Genomic DNA, 18,552 nt, shown 5'->3' with positions numbered 1-18,552 from the left:
GGGAGGTTGGGAGAGTCACGGACTACTACCAGTGACATTTATCGTCAACTGTTGATATGAAACTCAATACTCCGTGGTTTTAACTCCGAGTCTGCGAAGCACGTAGATCGGCACAAAGTTCCGTACGTATTGTTCTTCGCACTTCCACGAGTCCACGAGCGTTTACGAGAAATGTTCCCGTCCACAGCGGGCGGAAGCCTCACCGAGCCTGACCTGGAAGACCTGGAAGGCCTGGAAGAATGCCGCCACGTGAAAAACCTAGTGACACCGCACGCAATTATTCCCCCACCCCGTCTCGGTCATCAATGTGGTGGCAACATGTACCTCCGAAACGTCGGCAACAATGCCCGCGTCCAAACGGCATAAACATCCTAGAGCTGTGTTTACATCAATAGTTAATTGCCGTGAGAGCAGTTAGAATTTAGTAGTTAATCTTAGCCTAAATTAACCTACCGATGCTTGATCCATGGTAGGTGTGCTACCCATGCTAGTAATCCGTATTTGCTAGTTTTAAGAAAATGGATATTGTCGCTTAAAGAGTATGATTGTATATAATGCCAATTGTAATTAATATTGTTATTTCAATATCTGCTTTTTGTCAGAAGATTCTTGAATTATTGTTAAAGTTTGTATCATTTGCTGTTTTTTGGTATGTTGGCAGTTCTTACGGCAGAAGGGAATGTAGGCGTGTCTTGTAGAGCTGTAGAGCGTAGTAGACCTAGTAGCCGTAGTAGGCTAACGTAACATTATTGTTGAAGTTCAGATCGGTTAGATGGTTTAGATCGTTTAGATAGCTGGGCTAGTGTTGTACGCGTTGTGCGTGTATGTTACAACAGTTAATGAAAATGGAGATGCTGGAATAGAACGCGAGGCAGATGTTTCTAATTGTGATCTATAAACCTGTTATAACAACGGGATTGAATTTGTTGGAAAGGGTGCTTAGGAATTGTTAACCACGTGCATGTTATCGATATATAGCATGATTGTCATTTCAAGGAGAACACGAAACTCCGTGCTTGTCTATAGTAAACTGAAATTGCTGATCACAGCCTCAGTTAGTACTTGGTCACCATTAGCAACAGCATTTAATACCAGACCTGGGCGGAAGCTTAATCTGAGTCTAATTAAGGATGACGCTGTAAGTCATTTTACATGATCAGTTTATGTAAGTGCTCGACCAGTGATTTTAGGCATCTTATTGCAGCTCATGTTTTAGGGATTGTTCGGCGTTCCAGAATTACGGAGTCATGACGGTTTTTATGCCATGAGAGAGCGAACGGTATGGGAAACAGAAAAATTGATCTCTGAAGCATGCGGTCCCGACAGGTTAAGCAATTTTATGTGTAATTTACGTTTGTATTTTAGTATAGTGTTCGTTCTGTTCCTTGTAGGCGGTCATATGTATAAGATGTATGAAGCATGATGTCTTACAGGACCCGCAAGATGGTAGAAATATTTGATGAACTGTCAGACACACTGTGTAAAGTTGCAGATTTAGCTGAATTTGTCAGGATCGCCCACCCACAAGCTGCACATTCCCAGGCTGCTGAAGATGCTTGTGTCAGTATTAGTGGAATAGTTGAAAGGTATGCACAATGTATATATTTTAATGTCTGAGAAAGTAGCACCTGTATAGAAATATCTTAAAGGGCTCCAAATTTCATTGCCTTTTGGTTGTCCAGGGTAAGTATTTAGGAACATCACTTTTGTAACATCCTTTAAGATTTTTAAAGGAACAAACAAACATGAAAATATGGACAGAGTTTAGTAACTTAAATGAAAAACATTTAAATTTGATAAATAGAAATGTATTTGGGCTATGTGAGTACAGAGCACTGAAGTGCATCCAAGAGAGATGAAGTAACAAAAGAATGAAGATGTGTATTGAAAGTGTTGTGAATTTGCATTCTTTAATTATTTTGGTGATTCAGTCAGTGGAACACGTAGCATGTATGGGAAAAATAAGGAATCCATTCAAATGTTTGTTAGAAACATTGATCAGAAGAGATTATAGGTATATAATGTGGTGTATAGACCCATTACTAGGCAGAGACCGCAGAACAAACGTAGAGTATAGCCATTTCTATGCACTAGGTGAATAAACAAACCGCTGTTTCTGAGCAGTGACTTGGTAAACATTTCTCCACAGAAGCGATATCTGGGCTATTGCTAGGTAACTGCCCATAGCCCAATTTTGTTCACAGAGCAAAGTTTGGAAGCTCCTGGAAAATTTTGGAAAATAGATGCAGGGTTCAAAACTAAGTGATTATATTCCCCATGTAGGCAACGACAAAGGGTAAAAACCACAGATCTGATACTTGCCCCCTCCCATTGGTTTCTGAAGGTCAAAAATAGCTTTTTTCCCAAAATCGATAGGTAAGTTTCAATCATAAGTACACCTAGAGGACGTGAGTTGAGTAAAAATTTGTAATGACATAATTTGTAGTCCATATCATGAGGAACAAATTGGTTTTTTATTGGAGTTTCTAGCTTCAGTAGTTATCATACATACATACTTTATTTCACTTCCATAAATCCTATCAGGAGTTACAAACTCATGTGGATGTGGAGATCGTCTTGGTTACAAATTTGGCACAAGATACAACTTGTCGTACAAATATCATAAACATTCTAATACAATCCATTACAAGTAAATTACAAGTGGAAAACAGTCCTGTCATACATTATTAGCACATTTTAATGAAAAAATTCAATAAGAGATACATAATAGTTACAATATAAATAAGTAATATAAAATAAGATATTACAATGCTTGTATACAATAAAATAAAATAAAAGTTACAAAATACCCAATATAAATAATTATAAATACAAAAATACAAATCTGGCTATTTATCTCCTTTTAGAGTAGAGTTATTCAAATACCTTAAGGGGATTTGTAACAGAAATATTCTTGTAATGAATAAAAAGAGTGTAGTAGTAAAAATTGTTTCAGTAGTACTTCAAACATCTTAATATCACTTGATACATCCTTAATGTGTTGTGGAAGATTATTGTAGACCTTCGTTCCTGAATAATAGACAGAAGATAACACGAAACTCCATTTCAGCCGAAAATGCATTTTTTTTTCACATTATAAAAACGGCTGTACCGGGAGAACCAATCAGATTAAAAATTTTTAAAAAATATTTTTAAAGTATGAAAATATGTAGAAATAAGTGTACAAAATATTATATTTTTTTTAAATGGTCGAGCAACCTATCTGGATGACTTCACATGGAATGACCCCTTGTGGTTTAGTGTAATGGTAAATAAAATCTAGAATATAATCAGTTATGATGCAATGGCGGAGATTCTGAAATTAACATTTCTTGTTCATTTAAGTAATTATCCACTGCTCAAGGAAGGTTCTGTACCATGGAATTAGGTAATTTCATACTCTATCTGAAGGCTTAGATAAATGTTATAATTCTTTAGGGATATTTTAAAATACCCTAGCAGGTTCTCTACACTGATGGTTTTCTTATGCAGACTGAACACCCACCAAGAGCTGTACTGTGCACTTCGTGCCATTGTGGATGGAGGGGACAAATTTCCTATGTCCTCTTTAGATCAACATGTTGCACAACTCTTCCTATTTGACTTCGAACAGTCTGGCATCCACCTGCCAGAGACAGAGAGAAAGCGAGTTGTGGCACTCAATGATTCAATCCTGCAAGTGGGACAGAGGTTCATAGCAGGTGCTGTTTCTCCACGCGCTATCCCAAGGGACTCACTTCCACAAAACTTACGTCAGTTGTAAGCAGCTCATTTTTGTTTCTCTTCTTCATCTTCAGAATACAGTGGGAGGTGCTACATGTATTGTCCATTCAGTAAGTTTAATTCAAACTTACAACTGCACAGTCATATTTAAAGCCACTGTCATGAAAGAAGTATAAAGAATATGATCACTAAATTACTGTATTGATGGTATGTAACACACACCTATGTTTTCAGAAGTAAATATTTAGAGAAAACATAGTTTGGTGAGTACATTGTACTTTATTTAATATTTATTCATATTATAATGGAAGCACCAATGTTTGAGGCATGAAGGAAGAGGCATTTCTGAGAATGTTACTCTACAGTAATTGCCAGCGATAAATATTCACATTTACTTAATATTTAGGTTGTTCAAAAATGATTGACATTCCTTCCATAACCCCGAAAAAGTAGCAGTGTCAAATATGAGTCGGTGTATGTGGGAAGACCTACTATAGTGCCGCTTATGGCCATGAGATGACGTTGCTACTGTGCACAGGTCAATAAGTGCTGCGTCATTTATGGCAGTGTGCAGGTGCAGTCGTGGACAATGCTCAGACAACATGGAAGCAGACAGTCACGGGCAATGATCAACTGTGGTTTCTCTGGAGGGAAGGAGTGGCTGCTTCACACATTCACATGAGGTTAGCAGCCGTATGTGGGGGAGCAGCACCAAGTCGCAGAACCGTGTTTCGTGATAGCAGAGTTCAAAGACAGCAAGGACTGTGCAGAAAAAGGCAAAAAGCAGCGGCCGTCCAGCAACAGCATGCACACCAGACAGTACCCAGCATGTGTCCGACTTGATACTGGAGAACAGGCGCATCACTTTCGACGAACTAGAGAACGCAACAGGTTTGTCACTCGGAACACTGCACCCAATCATCCATCAGGATTTTAAGATGAAAAAGGTCTGTGCTCAATTGGTGCCCCACTCTCTCACCATTGCGCAGAAGCAAAAGCATTCAGAGACCTGCCAACAGTTGCTGCAGCTGTATAGTGCAGATCCAGCGGAGTTCTTTGAGCCTCTAGTCACCGTCAACGAGTCGTGGTTCTGGCACAAGACTCCAGAAAAGGAACGTCAGTCCATGGAGTGGAAGCACGCTAGGAACCCTCATCCGAAGAGCTCACGACTGGGACCATTCGTCCGGAAGCAAATAGTGATTGTGTTTTGGGATCGGGAGGGGATCCTTCTGTTGGATTGGCTGCCCCCCAATATGACCATCAACAGTGATCGGTAGTGCAATTCACTGCGCCAACTCCGCCGATACATTCCGCAATGCCGCCACGGAAAATGGGGGCATGGGGTTCTTCTCCAACATGACAATGCACAGCCACATGGTAGTCAGCAAACCAGTGCCACCCTGGGTGCTCTAGAGTACACCATGCTGCCTCATCCGCCGTAGTCGCCCGATCTTGCCCCTAGCAACTACGCTCTATTCGATGCAAAGAAAGATGTAATGCAGGGTAAAGCATTCACCTCCAACAACGAGTTTCAGGCAGTTGTCTGGCAGTGGCGCCAGGATACCCCCAAAGAATGGTTTGCTGTGGAAATACGGAAACTGCCGGAACAATGGCAAAGGTGCATAGACATTGGCGGGGAATACCTGTAATATTACTTGTATGTATTTTGTTCCAATAAATGGTTACTGTGAAGAAAAAACACTTATTGTCAGTCATTTTTAATGCCCCTAGTACTTCCATAGTTCTCTGCCAAATGAGTGCACCATCACTTCTGAAATACAAAACAAGTTCTGTCCTTTCTGACTTGTCATATTTTGATAAATTATTTAAATCACAGATCTTGAAAGTGTGATTCTGAAGACAAAATATATATACCAGAAAGTATTGTTACAGTGTGCTTCATGATTTCCCATCAACTGGGTTTCCAGAGTGATACTGCATCTAACTGACATTTGGGTTGAAATACAGGTGAGGTCCAGTTCTAGCAGATTTTTTGTTATTTCCTTGAGTCTGATCATGATATTACATCAGTATAGACCATGACTTCTTCCTTTCATCATCACTGCAGAATTTCTTGTGCAAAAGTACGTGAGGCACTGTGCTACAGGCTGGAAGATCACAGGTTCAATTCCTGATGAGGTCACTTGACCTAATCCTTCCAGCCGCACTATGGCCATGGCATTGATTCAGCCTCTTAACAGATATGAATACCAGGAACCTTCCTGGGGGGTAAAGGGTGATGGGTATATAAGGCTGGCAACCTTACTGCCATCTGTGAGCCAACGGTCTAGAGAAAATTTGGAAGCCTCAACATCTCGCAACCTTACAGGCTTTTATGGCCTCTTACAGGAATAGCTTTACCTTACCTTTACATTTCTTCATTGTAAGAGAAGACTTTGTCAGTTTTAATTATGGAGCTCATCCAAAATTGGAATTTCACTTCCCTTTCTTACATTAGCTACATTTTCTTCACTTAACAGGTAATTTGAGGAGCATAGAAGTTAGCATATCAGTGGACACTGTACACTTTACAATCTTGCATATGCAATACCTCATTTATAGTATACAGATGTTTGAAAAAGGCACGTTGTATGTAGCTGTGGCAGAAAATATGAATTATGCAAATGACTCATCACATAATTGCATTCTGATATTTTACAGTTTTTCAGTTGATGGTGACCAAGTACTGGTGACTGGTTTGTATGCAGACTCTCCCAATGCAATGGTGCGTGAAGCAGCATATCGTATCTACCTGCACCCAGACAAACATCAAGAGTATCTGCTTAGTGAGATGCTTAGTTCTCGCCACGAACTTGCTCAGCTTTGTGGCTTTCCAACATTCAGTCACAGGCAAGTGTATTTGGATGTAGGGTGAAAGTAGGAACTGCATAATAAGGAGTGTCTGCTCACAACATTATTAGAGGGATTAAAGCAAGAATAATGTAACCTTCGTTGGAAAGATGAGAGGAAAATACAAAATTTTGGTCACAAAACTTGAAGTGAAGGGACCACTTGAAACACCCAGGCATAGATGGAAGGATAACATTAAAGGGATCTTCAAGAAATAGGGTCTGATAGTCTGGATAGAGACTAGGGTCAGACCCTTATGAACATGGTAATGAAACTTCAGGTTGAGACTAGGCAAAAGCTCAGGCGGTTAGTTGCCGTTTTCCCACTGCAGTGGCCTGGGTTAGATCCCAGCTCAAGTCATGTGGAATCTGTGGTGGACAGGATGATACTGGAACAGGTTTCCTCCAAGTACTTGGGATTTGCGGGCCAGTTCTCATTCCATCAAATGCTTCATACTCATCTATGACTGAAGGCTGGTGCAATAGGCCAATTAATGGCCATTGTACCAAGTGGACTCCATCTCACCCCACCCCATGAAACTAAAAAAAAAAGTCCTCAGGTTCCATAAAAGGCAGAGAATTTCTTAGCTAACTGCACAACTGGTAGCTTCTCAAGAAGGACTCTACTATGTGAAGTTAGTCATAGGCAAGTGTCTGTCTGCATCCTGCATTTCTGCCCTTTTCCTGTCAGTGAACTGATTGAGCTGGTCAGCTAGGTTCTGGTAGCCCTGCCATGATGTGAGCAGTGTTCTTAGGCTGGTCTTCTGTTGCATGTACTGTATGTGTACTTAAAGATATGGTTCAACCATGCAAACATTTCATTTTCCACAGTTTATGTTTGTATCTTGGGAACAGAGGTTCTCCTATGACTTGTTGAATTTTTACAAATCAGTCTGCTCTGGGCTTGGCAACAGAGAGAAGATGAGATTCCACTTCTAATTGACCAATAATTTGCATTGAACCAGGGCTCTGAAGGCAAGCACAGCAGAGACTCCTGACACAGTAAACCAGTTCCTTGATATCATGACCCAGAGACTCCACAAGAGGGCAGCAGTTGATTTTGATGTTATGAAAAAGCTGAAGGCTGCTACAAACACAGGATCCACTGAAGAGGTGTGGATAAATGATCTTGCAGTTCAGTGATCTTATTGAAATCAAGAAATTTCATGCATCTGTATTAAGTAAAAACTATACAAATTTAACAGCAGTAGAAATGTTTACATTAGATTTGGGGTTCAGATATTTTTCACTCCATTCTTTTTGATTTTGCATCCCTGAATCACTTAAGCATGTACAGATGTGTTGTTATTGTACGAGGGTTGGAACTTTAATAGTGGCAACACTGCTGTAGAGATGTCATGCAACAGAACCAAATTATGTCGCTTATACCACATGTTAGTTACATACCTACCTTACCTCAGAGCAAATGGACTCTCCCTTCCATCATCACGCTCATGCACAGTGACAAGAAGAACAGAGCCTCATCTTAACTGGCGGTCTAATGTAGTGTTGTCACAGAGTTTTCGAAACAGTACCAATGGAGTTGAATAGAGATTGAATGTGCCAGAGGCCGTACAGCACGACAGTGTCATCAAGGTCTTCAAGAGGCTTGTGGGGAATCTGCATTGCCTTACAGAACAGTGGCAAGGTGGGTAAAAGCCTTCAATGAGGGACGCCAAAATGTGGCAGACATGCGTCGGCCAGGTCGTCCCAGTGTCAGTGAAGAAGTGTATGCTCTTTCCGCGTTACTGGAGAGTGATAGACACCATACAATTTGTGAGCTGGCCCAAGAGACAGGATTAGCACATATGACGGTGCTTCACATTCTGAAGGAATGCCTGGGCATGAGAAAAATTGCATAATGATGGGTTTTGCATGATTTGATGGAAATGCACAAATGGCAAGCTGTGGCTGATTTGTTTGATTGATGGGGCTGGGAGTGCTGTACCATCCACCATACTCTCCAGACTTAAGCCCTTGTGACTTCGACTTGATTCCTAAGATGACGGAACCACTTCATGGCATTTGCTTCAGAACTGTTCAGAGATTCTTCAGGCAGTAGACTGCTCCATTCGAACTATCAACACAACAGGCGCTGCTAAAGGTATCCTACAACTTCCACATCGCTGGCAATGGGTTGTACACAATGCTGGTGACTAAAACTTCGAAACATGCATCAGTTGTAAATAAATAGTTGCCACTATTAAAGTTCCAACCCTCGTATAGTTTGTTACATGTCATCACATCTAAATATGTTTCACATAGAAGTTACAGATCTTCATGAGATATTTTATACTGCATAACAAATTTCTGTGTGAAGACTTTTTAAAATTTTATTTGAGCATCATGTAAATAAGGACTGATACAAACCAAGATTCAGTTCATCCTATAGATCTTCCTATTGACCCTGATACGTAGTTTCATAGCTTTGAAGTCCCTGGTTTGATTTCTGACTGTTAGAGGCTCTTGTGACACCTTTATCATGGCTTTTTTTCAGGCCCTACAGATAAATGCTGGGTTGATACTTAAGTATAGGCTATGATGAGCTCTTCCCACATGTTTCTGAATACAACTTTTACAGACGTTCTCTTATGCACTTGACATAATACAATTTATGCAGTTGGCACAGCATCATTTTGTAACACTGAAGTGTTTTAGTTGAGTTCACCTATCCCTATAATGAACTGTGGCCAGTGTTAAATGACCAAAGTAAGTGTAACAGGAAATGTGTCTGTTGTTGGTAATGTTCAGCTCCCTTGAATATCTTCCACTTGATTTGCAGCCCAATAGTATGCACAGAAGTATCATTCTTTCTGTTGCAGGATTTGGCCCCCTGGGATACACCATACTACACACACAAAGTGAAAAGAGATTGGTTGCAGGTTGGCAGTACTGAATTCTCCCCATACTTCTCACTTGGGACTTGTATGGAGGGTCTCAACATTCTCACAAACAGCTTGTACAATATAAGTCTCATCAGTGATGAACTGGCACCTGGGGAAGTCTGGGCTCCTGATGTTTACAAACTTGCTGGTATCAGAACATCCAGTTTCTTTTAAGAAAAACTTGACTGGTTCAATACTAGGTGCTATCAGAAAGTTCCTGGACGAGGTAAAAAAGAAATGCTGGCCTAAATTACTCAAGTTTGGCTGTCATCTCCTGCAAAACAGTCTCCTTGGGAATGTATACAGCGAACCCATCATTTTTCCACGTTTCAAAAGCACCATGGAAGCTATTTTCCTTAATGCTGTCGAGTACTGCTTGCAATTCCCTTTGAGTGTCAGACACTGTTTCAAAATGTCCCATCAGTTTCATTTTCAATTTGGGAAATTGTGAAATCACTGGGGGTTAAGTCTGGCGAGTATGGAGGATGGGTAATGATAACCATGCTGTTATTCATAGACTCTGTGGTTTTCAGGGACATGTGGGTGGGCATGTTTTCATAATGGAGCCAGTTTTGGTTGTGCCAAAGTTCGGGTATTTTTCATCGCACATTTTCTCTCAGATGTTTGAAAACATCACATTAAAAGGTAAGACTTGACCATAGTGTTAGGAGCAACAAATTCACAGTGAACAATCCCCATCATGTCAAAGAAAAACAATGAGTATGCTCTTTGTTGATGTCCGGACCTGCCACGCCTTTTTTGCTCTTGGTCATTGTTGCTTTGTTTCTGGATCATAACCATATATCCAACTTTTGTCACCCATTATGATCCTAGAGATAAAAGTTCGGTCCTTGTTATCCTTCTTTTATAGCTCAAGACAAAAGTTTACACGCCACTGCTTTTGATCATTTGTCAAGAATCAGGGAAGAAACTTTGTGGCAGTGTGGCACATGTTCAAATTTTCTGTTAAGATCTCCTGGCAAACTCCATAACTGATCCCAGTAGTGTCTGTGAGCTCATGGATTGATTGGCGATGGTTTTCGTGGATGTGTTCCTGAATTCTTCATTTTTTTAACATTTTCTGTCATTTTGCTGGTGCTTGATCGCCCTAACGTTTGTCATCTTCAGCTGACACTCGACTGGCCTTGAAAAATGAACGCCATTCAAAAACTGCTGTCTGGGTTAAAGAGTGTTCTGCAAAAGCCTCACAAAGCATTTCAGGGGTTTCGGTAGCAGATTTACTGAGCTTCATGCAAAACTTTATGCAGACATGTTTGATTTTGCCACCCATCACAGATGAAACAAAACACAAAGTTGAAAAAGCACTTGTGTAAAAACAATACATGTTCACAGTGCAGTGTCACGTAGCAGACTAATGCAGTAGGCTTGCAGAAGTGTGACCTTGCCCTCCTCTCTCATCTTTCACCGAGGCAGTTACAACAGCAGTCTGGGAACTTTCCAATAGCACATATTTCATGTACAAAATGCTTTGTTCCAGTTGTGTCCACCTTAGTAGTGTTTTATGGTTCTAAAGTGTTGTATATCCATGACTGTTTCGTTGCTTGGCGACCGTTCAGTGCATCACATGACCACTATGCAGAGCCACAGTGGTAAAAGCAGAACCTTGGTCAAATTGGAATACATAATCATAACTGTCATAATAATCATACTGTATTTCAATACAAGACCATTGTGAAGAATGGGTACTTAACAACTTTTTCTTTAGCCACCAGGAATAAACTAAACTCTGATAAGATCCTGAAAATGTGGTAAAATATCAGTATAGAGGAGGAAGAGGATGCTTAGTAAGGTATGTTAAAAAGATGGAAAATGACTGATGAGCTCATTAGTGGTAAGGATGATGGTGATATGGTAGCAGACACAGGGGTTGGGTTTATTGCTAAACATTTTCTTTTGTCTGTTGGAAATAGAGTACAAAAATTACTTTAACAATTTAATGTTTTTGGAATTAAGAAATATCACAGATAAGGTTTGCATCATATAAACATGTGAGTTACATGGATATCTTCAATATGAAGACCTGTCTGTCATATATAACATTAACTTACTGAATTGATCTATAACCTGTAATATTAACTGTTCCTTGCTTCTTCCTTCTACCCCAGCAAGAACACACATTCCTTGAATTATCAGCAAAATTAATTACAAGCTGAAGTTTGAAACTCTATTTAAAATGAAGTTCACATTCATGTTCTAAAATTAGAAATTTCATAAATCTCTAGACTGTATGAATCAAAAGCATATTGTATGAATGTTTGAATGTGTTCCATACTTCATAATTTTCATTTTGTATAACAGTTCTGAGTGTTGTAAGATTGGTTCAATTTCTACCTTACATTTTCTATTGCAGTTTTTCATGAAAGAGAGGGACTTCTAGGACATATTTATTGCGACTTCTATGAGCGCCCAGGAAAACCCAACCAAGACTGCCACTTCACAATTCGTGGTGGAAAGGAACTACCAGATGGATCATATCAGGTACTGCACCAACATAAGTATTATATGAATATAGTTTCCTAGTTTTAAATTATGATACAAATCCAGTAAATGTAAGTTCCATCCAGTGTTTTTAATTGTTTAAAACATTACATTGCCTTACATGTTATGCCCTAGTTTGTTTAACTTCAAGAGGCTTTCTAACATAATAAAATATAATTGCTTGCATAGTTTTTACAGCATTCGTGAATCTTAAGAAGTTGGTCTAAAATTGATTTATTAAACAGTGGTAAAATAGTATGAACTAGCATAAAATATAGTAAATATGTAAAATGATTATAAATAAAGTATTAGATAAAACTGTAGTAGTTACAGTGATATACAGTGAAACCTGCGTTTTATGTCTCTGAAGGAACCATTTAAAATTGATGGAAGTTAAAATTTATGTATCTATTTAAATTAATACTGTATTACATTAAAAATGTAATTATGTAAGATTTGAGGTTTTCACAGCGGTGAGTATTAAGAAAGCAGTCTTCTGGGATGTGGCACCATGTGTTAACCGATGTTTCGGAGGAACGTATCGCCTTGATCAACTAATTGGTCTACTAGCCCCTGCTCACACTGGTTCTTCGCTTGCGGATTTTCTTCTTTTTTCTTCCACCCTGAAGATGGAGGCGATATGTTCCTCCAAAATGTCGGTTAACACAATATCTACATGGTGCCACATCCTAGAAGACTGCTTTCTTCAAAAATGTAATTAGTTCACTTCTTCCACACATCCATTAAAGTAAGTTGCTGCTCCTTTGCTTTCTGCTGAACCCAGCACACCTCAACACTACTGAGTGCAGCTGTGTGTGTTATCTTTGACTTCAGAGTTAATGAGGTAAAAGCCCATCCACATTACTCGTGCTCGCATGTCAGAAGCTTACTGCTGCCAGAAAATCAGGATCTGGAGCTGACAAAGTGGACTCTCAAACTGTTTTGCACACAAAGCCTTCGCATTTCTTCACAACAGATATCAGCTCCAGATCCTGATTTTCCGACAGCAGTAAGCTTCTGACGCATGAGCACGAGTAATGTGGACGGGCCTTAAGGTGCGCACCTTACATGTTACATTATTATCATTGGATACATATTCTTGAAATGATACATCAACTTTCACCTAACTGCAGTCATCTTGGGCTATACTCAATTCTATTTCATCTTGACCATCATGGTTTGATTTAAATTGAATCCACATTTCTGCAAAATGTTCACTGTTGTAGTATATGTGACACAGCACCAAGTTTCTGCATTTAAATGTTGGGCATCCAAAACATTTACCATCATGAAGCGACTTGTGATCCATCATAGAAGTAGTTTTTCATACAAGTTGCTTGTGGTAGTAATGATTAAATTATCTGATTATTCCCTGGTCAGGTGGTTGGAGAATGCTGGTGTGGTTTGGGGGAAAAAGCACAACTTTCACAGTCTGAGTTATCTTGTGTCTTGGGGATGAGCAGCTCATTGGTTAAGGAAAATACTTTTCTGCTGGAAACCCATATTGGTATCGAGTGCCCCTAAATAGTCAGTGAAGACGGTTCGTGTAGCCCATGCTTCTGTTGGTTACATATTTTGTGGGAAATTTTCTGACATTTTTAAAGCAGTGAGGGTTTTTGTCTGTCCTATTGGCATTGCAGGTTAACAGAACCATCATCATCTCCTTGTAATCCTTTCTGCCAATGCAGTGCCCCCCTTTCAAACTTGGTGTCTTTTAGGTATCAGCCTGAAAGAACAGCCTGGTTTCATTAGCATTATAAGTCTTCTTAGGTTTGTAACCCTCAGTAATTTTGAGTGACTGTAACTTTCACAGTTTCAGTGCTGTTGAAGAGTGCAATTTGCTCTCTCCCAACACAGTTCTGGGCACAACACTGTGTTATTGCTTGAAGTCATTGATATTGCTACCAGAAGCTTTAATGCCAAACTCTGTTGAAATGTGTAAAGCCTTTTCTCTGAGCAGTGTGCCACTGATTGCCGCATTGCTACCTCTAGCTTCTTGAAATTATGCCACAGCCAACTCACCAGTTCTTGAAATGCTTACTGTTTCAGGCTCTTCCTATGGCTACAGAACCTGCCACATTGTGCATAACACTTGTTGGTGTCTTTCCTGTTTTTAACAGTATTCAGTGTTCATGCAGTTACAATCTGGCAGCCAGTGCAACATGTTTCCATATTACCATTCACTTGGGCTAAAATGTACACTTTTTCTTGAAAAGAGAGTTATTTCCTTGTCTTTGGTGCAGTCATCTTGATGAAAAATGAATCACAACCAGAAATTAATGTGTGGGTTTAATTACAGTAGATTCATGAAGGAACATTAACACAGGAATTCCTATCAAATATAATGAATTGTAATAAAAAAAAATAAAACAAGTTTAGTTCACGGCAGATTCAAAAGCAACATTGGCATAGTGATTTAATAAGCATATGGAATTTGTGTACGCTTACTACTGGTCAGAAGTCATTTGTCACTGAATGGGACTGGCAGTGGTAGGATATATGGCTTTGCTTTCTTGACATGACCTTGATGCCATAGAGTAATAAGCATACATGAAGACAATGGAGGAGATCCTCCATGAAAATGTCTGGATACTAGTGTGATTAGATCACGAGTTCTTCTAAATCTTTTCCACTTCAGTCAGTAATTGTTGTCTGACATGGGCACCAAACAGTGGAGGGCACCTGATATTCCCCTCCGTTACAAAGCTATGCCTAATTCAAAGATGAGGGAAGAGAACAGCTTGCCAAGAAATCCACATTTTAACCTTGAATACAACATTCAGTGTGTAGGCCTCCAGGTTGCCAATAAATTCAGAATCTTCTGTTTCTGCACTGCTCAATGTTTGTCATCATTTGTGTAGAATCCTGTGGTGGTCCTGATGTTGAATCTGCCAACACCATGCTGGTCAAATCCAAGCCTCTTGACCCCTAGCATGGTAGACAATCTGTTCCATGAGATGGGACATGCTATGCATTCCATGTTGGCACGAACACGCTACCAACATGTCACAGGGACCAGATGTAGCACAGATTTTGCAGAAGTGCCATCAGTATTGATGGAATATTTTGCTGCTGATCCCAGAGTGAGTAAAGATTATGGTATTGTTTACAAATAGTTTTAATGAGTATTACAGAACAGAACATTTCTGCTAAAGCCACAGAGTTTACTTTTTTAATCCCTCCAGAAAAATGGTGGAATAGTCCTTTTTAATTCACCAGTCATCCCACTGTCCATTAGTCTTGATGCTGAAAGCATTGTTGCACAACATTCAAAGACAGCAGTGACTTGGTCATGTTTTTATTCAGTAATTTGGAAATTATATATATATTGTATTATAACAGTGCTTTACTTCTAATCACTGTCTTGTTAATGGCAAACACCTCCAAAATATTAAATATGCATTATCTGAGCATGTAGGGTGAAGTTAATTTTAATTAAAAGTGTGTATAATTCTGCATTTTGGAGGTTTTATCTTCCTGATAATATTACTTTCATCTTCTTCTGCAAATGTTTCATTCTTTCATTTTTATAACACCTTTCTGTATGTTAAGTGTGGAATGGAACATTTAATTTTATTAATTGACTGCTTCAGATGCACAAAGTCAGCCCATTAAGTGTCACTTGACTGCATACCATGCAGTAGTCTTTCATCTTTCAGATGGCAGTTTGTGATTTGACTTCCACCCATTTGACCTTCAGTCTGATGGATGTGTTATAAGCCCCCCCCCCCAAGGAATTTAACCAAGTGTTGCTTGGAAAGAAATATACATTTTTCAGGTAGTACGTACGTTTGCCAAGCACTTTCAGACACAGGAATGTATGCCAGAAGAGATGCTGGTGCGGCTCTGTGCCTCCAAACATCTGTTCGCTGCTTCAGAAATGCAAGTACAGGTCTTCTACTCTGCTCTTGACCAACGGTATCATGGCTCACATCCTCTTGAAGGATCCACAACTAGTGTGTTGGCTGAACTTCAGAAGCAATACTATGGCATACCATATGTTCCAAACACAGTAAGTCTATAGCTCGCGATTCTATTACTTATAGTAGCTATGCAAGGAGGCCCAATAATTGGAGGGGGATACAGTATAGATCCTGCATTTAGTGAATTTTGATTTAGTAAATCTGTACTCAGTGTAAAAGAATTCTTGATCTTCCAGAATTCATAATTCTCCTGTACCATGGAGAAAATTAGTTACTGAGAGATTTTTCTTTCCTTGCCCAAATAACTGGCATACTTTTGGAGCAGTTGACATGAAGAAGCAACGTCCACCTTTTTTCATTAATTCAAGATGAAGACATGAGATCCTTAAACAACTTTGACTTCAAATATATAATTATCCAAAACGCCCTTTAACTTACTAAAATTTCAGTTAGTTTTGTGTATTTTGTTGATTTTCTTTTTGCATTGTGTGCGATGGCCATGGTCACAAGACACGTGCTTCCAGGCAGCAATTCAGATAGTCTTGGCTCTGATAATAGACTTCTTGGTAGGTATTCAGCATCTGGCATGTATGGGAAGTGGGGTGTGAGAAATTCTCTTCATACATAGTCAGGACAACCCTGTATTGCTTTACTTCTTTTGTAGGAGTCTTCCTAGGTGACACAGCAGATTGATAGGATAAAGATTTTGGATGCATATACTTTAACACGATCAGAAATTCATTGAACCTCTCTAGTAACGGTACCTGCATAAGGACTATGGGTTGCAAACTTGTTTTTCAATAACATTAAAAAATGGTAAATGAAATTGTTGCTTATTGGATGAGTATTCTGGTTGCTTGGATACCAGATAACTAGGAATTTACTGTAGTTTTATATATTTTGAATGTAAGTTTTAAATGTTCTGAACCAAGTATTTTCTTGTCACAGGCATGGCAGTTGAGGTTTTCACACTTGGTAGGGTATGGAGCAAAATACTATGCATACCTTTTGTCACGTGCTGTGGCAGCATGGATATGGCAAACATATTTTGAAGCTGATCCTCTGAATTCATTTTCTGGAGAACGATATCGTCAGGAATGCTTGGCACATGGTGGAGGCAAGCCAGCACGTGAGCTTGTAGCTGATTTCCTGGGAAGAGAAGTCACTCCTGAAAATCTTGCAAACAGCTTAATAAATGAAATTGACAGTAAAAATGAGCATATTAATAGAATTCGGCAGTAATGTTTTGTTATGAGATATGTATGAGCTGCAGGCCAATAAACATCATGATATATGAGTAGAAAATGAGAGTGTACTGGATAATGTGCTTTAGTATCCAGTTAATTTGTTAAAATATCTTCTACATTTGCGTACTTTGTACATAATATATATATATATCACAAATATTATATACTCTGTTATGTTGAAACAAAGGGGGCTGGTAGCCCAGATGGGCAGATCCAAAATGAATGGGAGATTGGGGAATATCCTTGTAGATGTGATATGATATTAAAGGCCAAAAGCCCTTCTGGGAAATAGGGGCTATATTTGACTGATTTTTTGGTTTATTTAATGGTGGGCTGACTGAGTAAGTGGGCTCAAGTGATAATGAAAGGAGCCCATTTCAAATCTCAAGCCAAGGCTCCAACTATTCTCACAGGTATCTTGTGGTTTTCTTCAGTCCTTCCAAGCAAATGCTAGAATAGTAGCTCAAAATTAGACAATGACCAGTTCATTCCCATCCTTTTCAATTCAGTATACACTATATCTAATCAATCAGTGTTCTGTAACGAGTTTCTAACAGCATTGTTAAATAATCTACAAAATAGACTATGAATCTGAAATGACATGATCATGGTCTATTTTAATGTACTGTCCCAATATTTGGAGGCACTGAGGAAAACCACAAAAAGTCTGTCAGGACAGCCAGTGTCCAGACAGATTTGAAATTGGATCACTCAAATATAACTGGATAACCACCTGATTGGGATGTTTGGTGACTGACGTTATGAGAATGGCAGGTGGATGGAATTGGCTCGGGATCGTGTACAGTGTGGACTTTGGTATAAGATGTCAAACCCTTCAGTGTTAATTCCACAGAGAGGACCATTTACCAAGTAGTTCTATAACTGAACTAAGATGTCTAAGGTTCTATCATGTTTTGAGACTTATAGCTATGTAACAGATTGAAAGAGCAGTTTCATTGTTGTACCAAAAACATTACATTTTGATAGAGCTTCAGTCATTTCTGAAGCTAAGCCACTGATAATTTTGTTATGAAAGTATGCTGCAAGTTAAACTGTAGAAACACATTTCTCCTTTGAATTCCAGGTTTCTCAACAACATTTCAAAATAATGGCTGATATGCAGCACAATCCAAAATCGTTACAGAATTAACCATTTCTAGTATTTTGCATACTTGACTCAGCATCTTAATCCTGACCAGGGTTACAACAATGAACACACAAGATCGGGAACAAATGCAAATATAAAATCCAGGACAAAGTAAACATGTTCTATTTTATGGAAATATCAACAATTCCATTGTTTGCAGAAATTTCAGGGCAACTATGAAAAACAACAAGCAACATGGGGTAAAATGGTACTCATGTCACAAGACAGAAATGCTGAATTGCCCAGTAATATCACAGTCCTTCCATGGGAAAAACAAAC

The 18,552-nt window shown here is 39.2% G+C and overlaps 1 protein-coding gene across 4 annotated transcripts; it reads left to right on the top strand.

Moving 5' to 3' along the window:
- The first annotated feature begins 131 nt into the window (after positions 1–131).
- LOC111868515 (mitochondrial intermediate peptidase) lies at positions 132–17,437 on the top strand. Of its 4 annotated transcripts, XM_023859208.2 has the most exons (11): positions 656–1,138; positions 1,217–1,326; positions 1,434–1,586; positions 3,493–3,759; positions 6,385–6,573; positions 7,538–7,685; positions 9,395–9,605; positions 11,829–11,956; positions 14,818–15,039; positions 15,735–15,968; positions 16,828–17,437. In XM_023859208.2, the coding sequence occupies exons 1-11, from the start codon at positions 962–964 to the stop codon at positions 17,119–17,121; spliced, it is 2,133 nt and encodes a 710-aa protein (XP_023714976.1). In that variant the 5' UTR covers positions 656–961; the 3' UTR covers positions 17,122–17,437. The 4 variants fall into 4 exon arrangements, with proteins under 4 accessions (XP_023714978.1, XP_023714976.1, XP_023714977.1 ...); XM_023859210.2 differs by lacking the exons at positions 656–1,138; positions 1,217–1,326 and adding an exon at positions 132–469; XM_023859209.2 differs by lacking the exon at positions 3,493–3,759.
- Positions 17,438–18,552: the final 1,115 nt, after the last annotated feature.

Source organism: Cryptotermes secundus, unplaced genomic scaffold, assembly GCF_002891405.2.
Source record: "Cryptotermes secundus unplaced genomic scaffold, Csec_1.0 scaffold206, whole genome shotgun sequence".
Lineage (NCBI taxonomy): Eukaryota > Metazoa > Arthropoda > Insecta > Blattodea > Kalotermitidae > Cryptotermes > Cryptotermes secundus.
The sequence above is the reverse complement of the archived record's forward strand: the minus strand, read 5'-3'. Positions and strand labels throughout refer to the sequence as shown.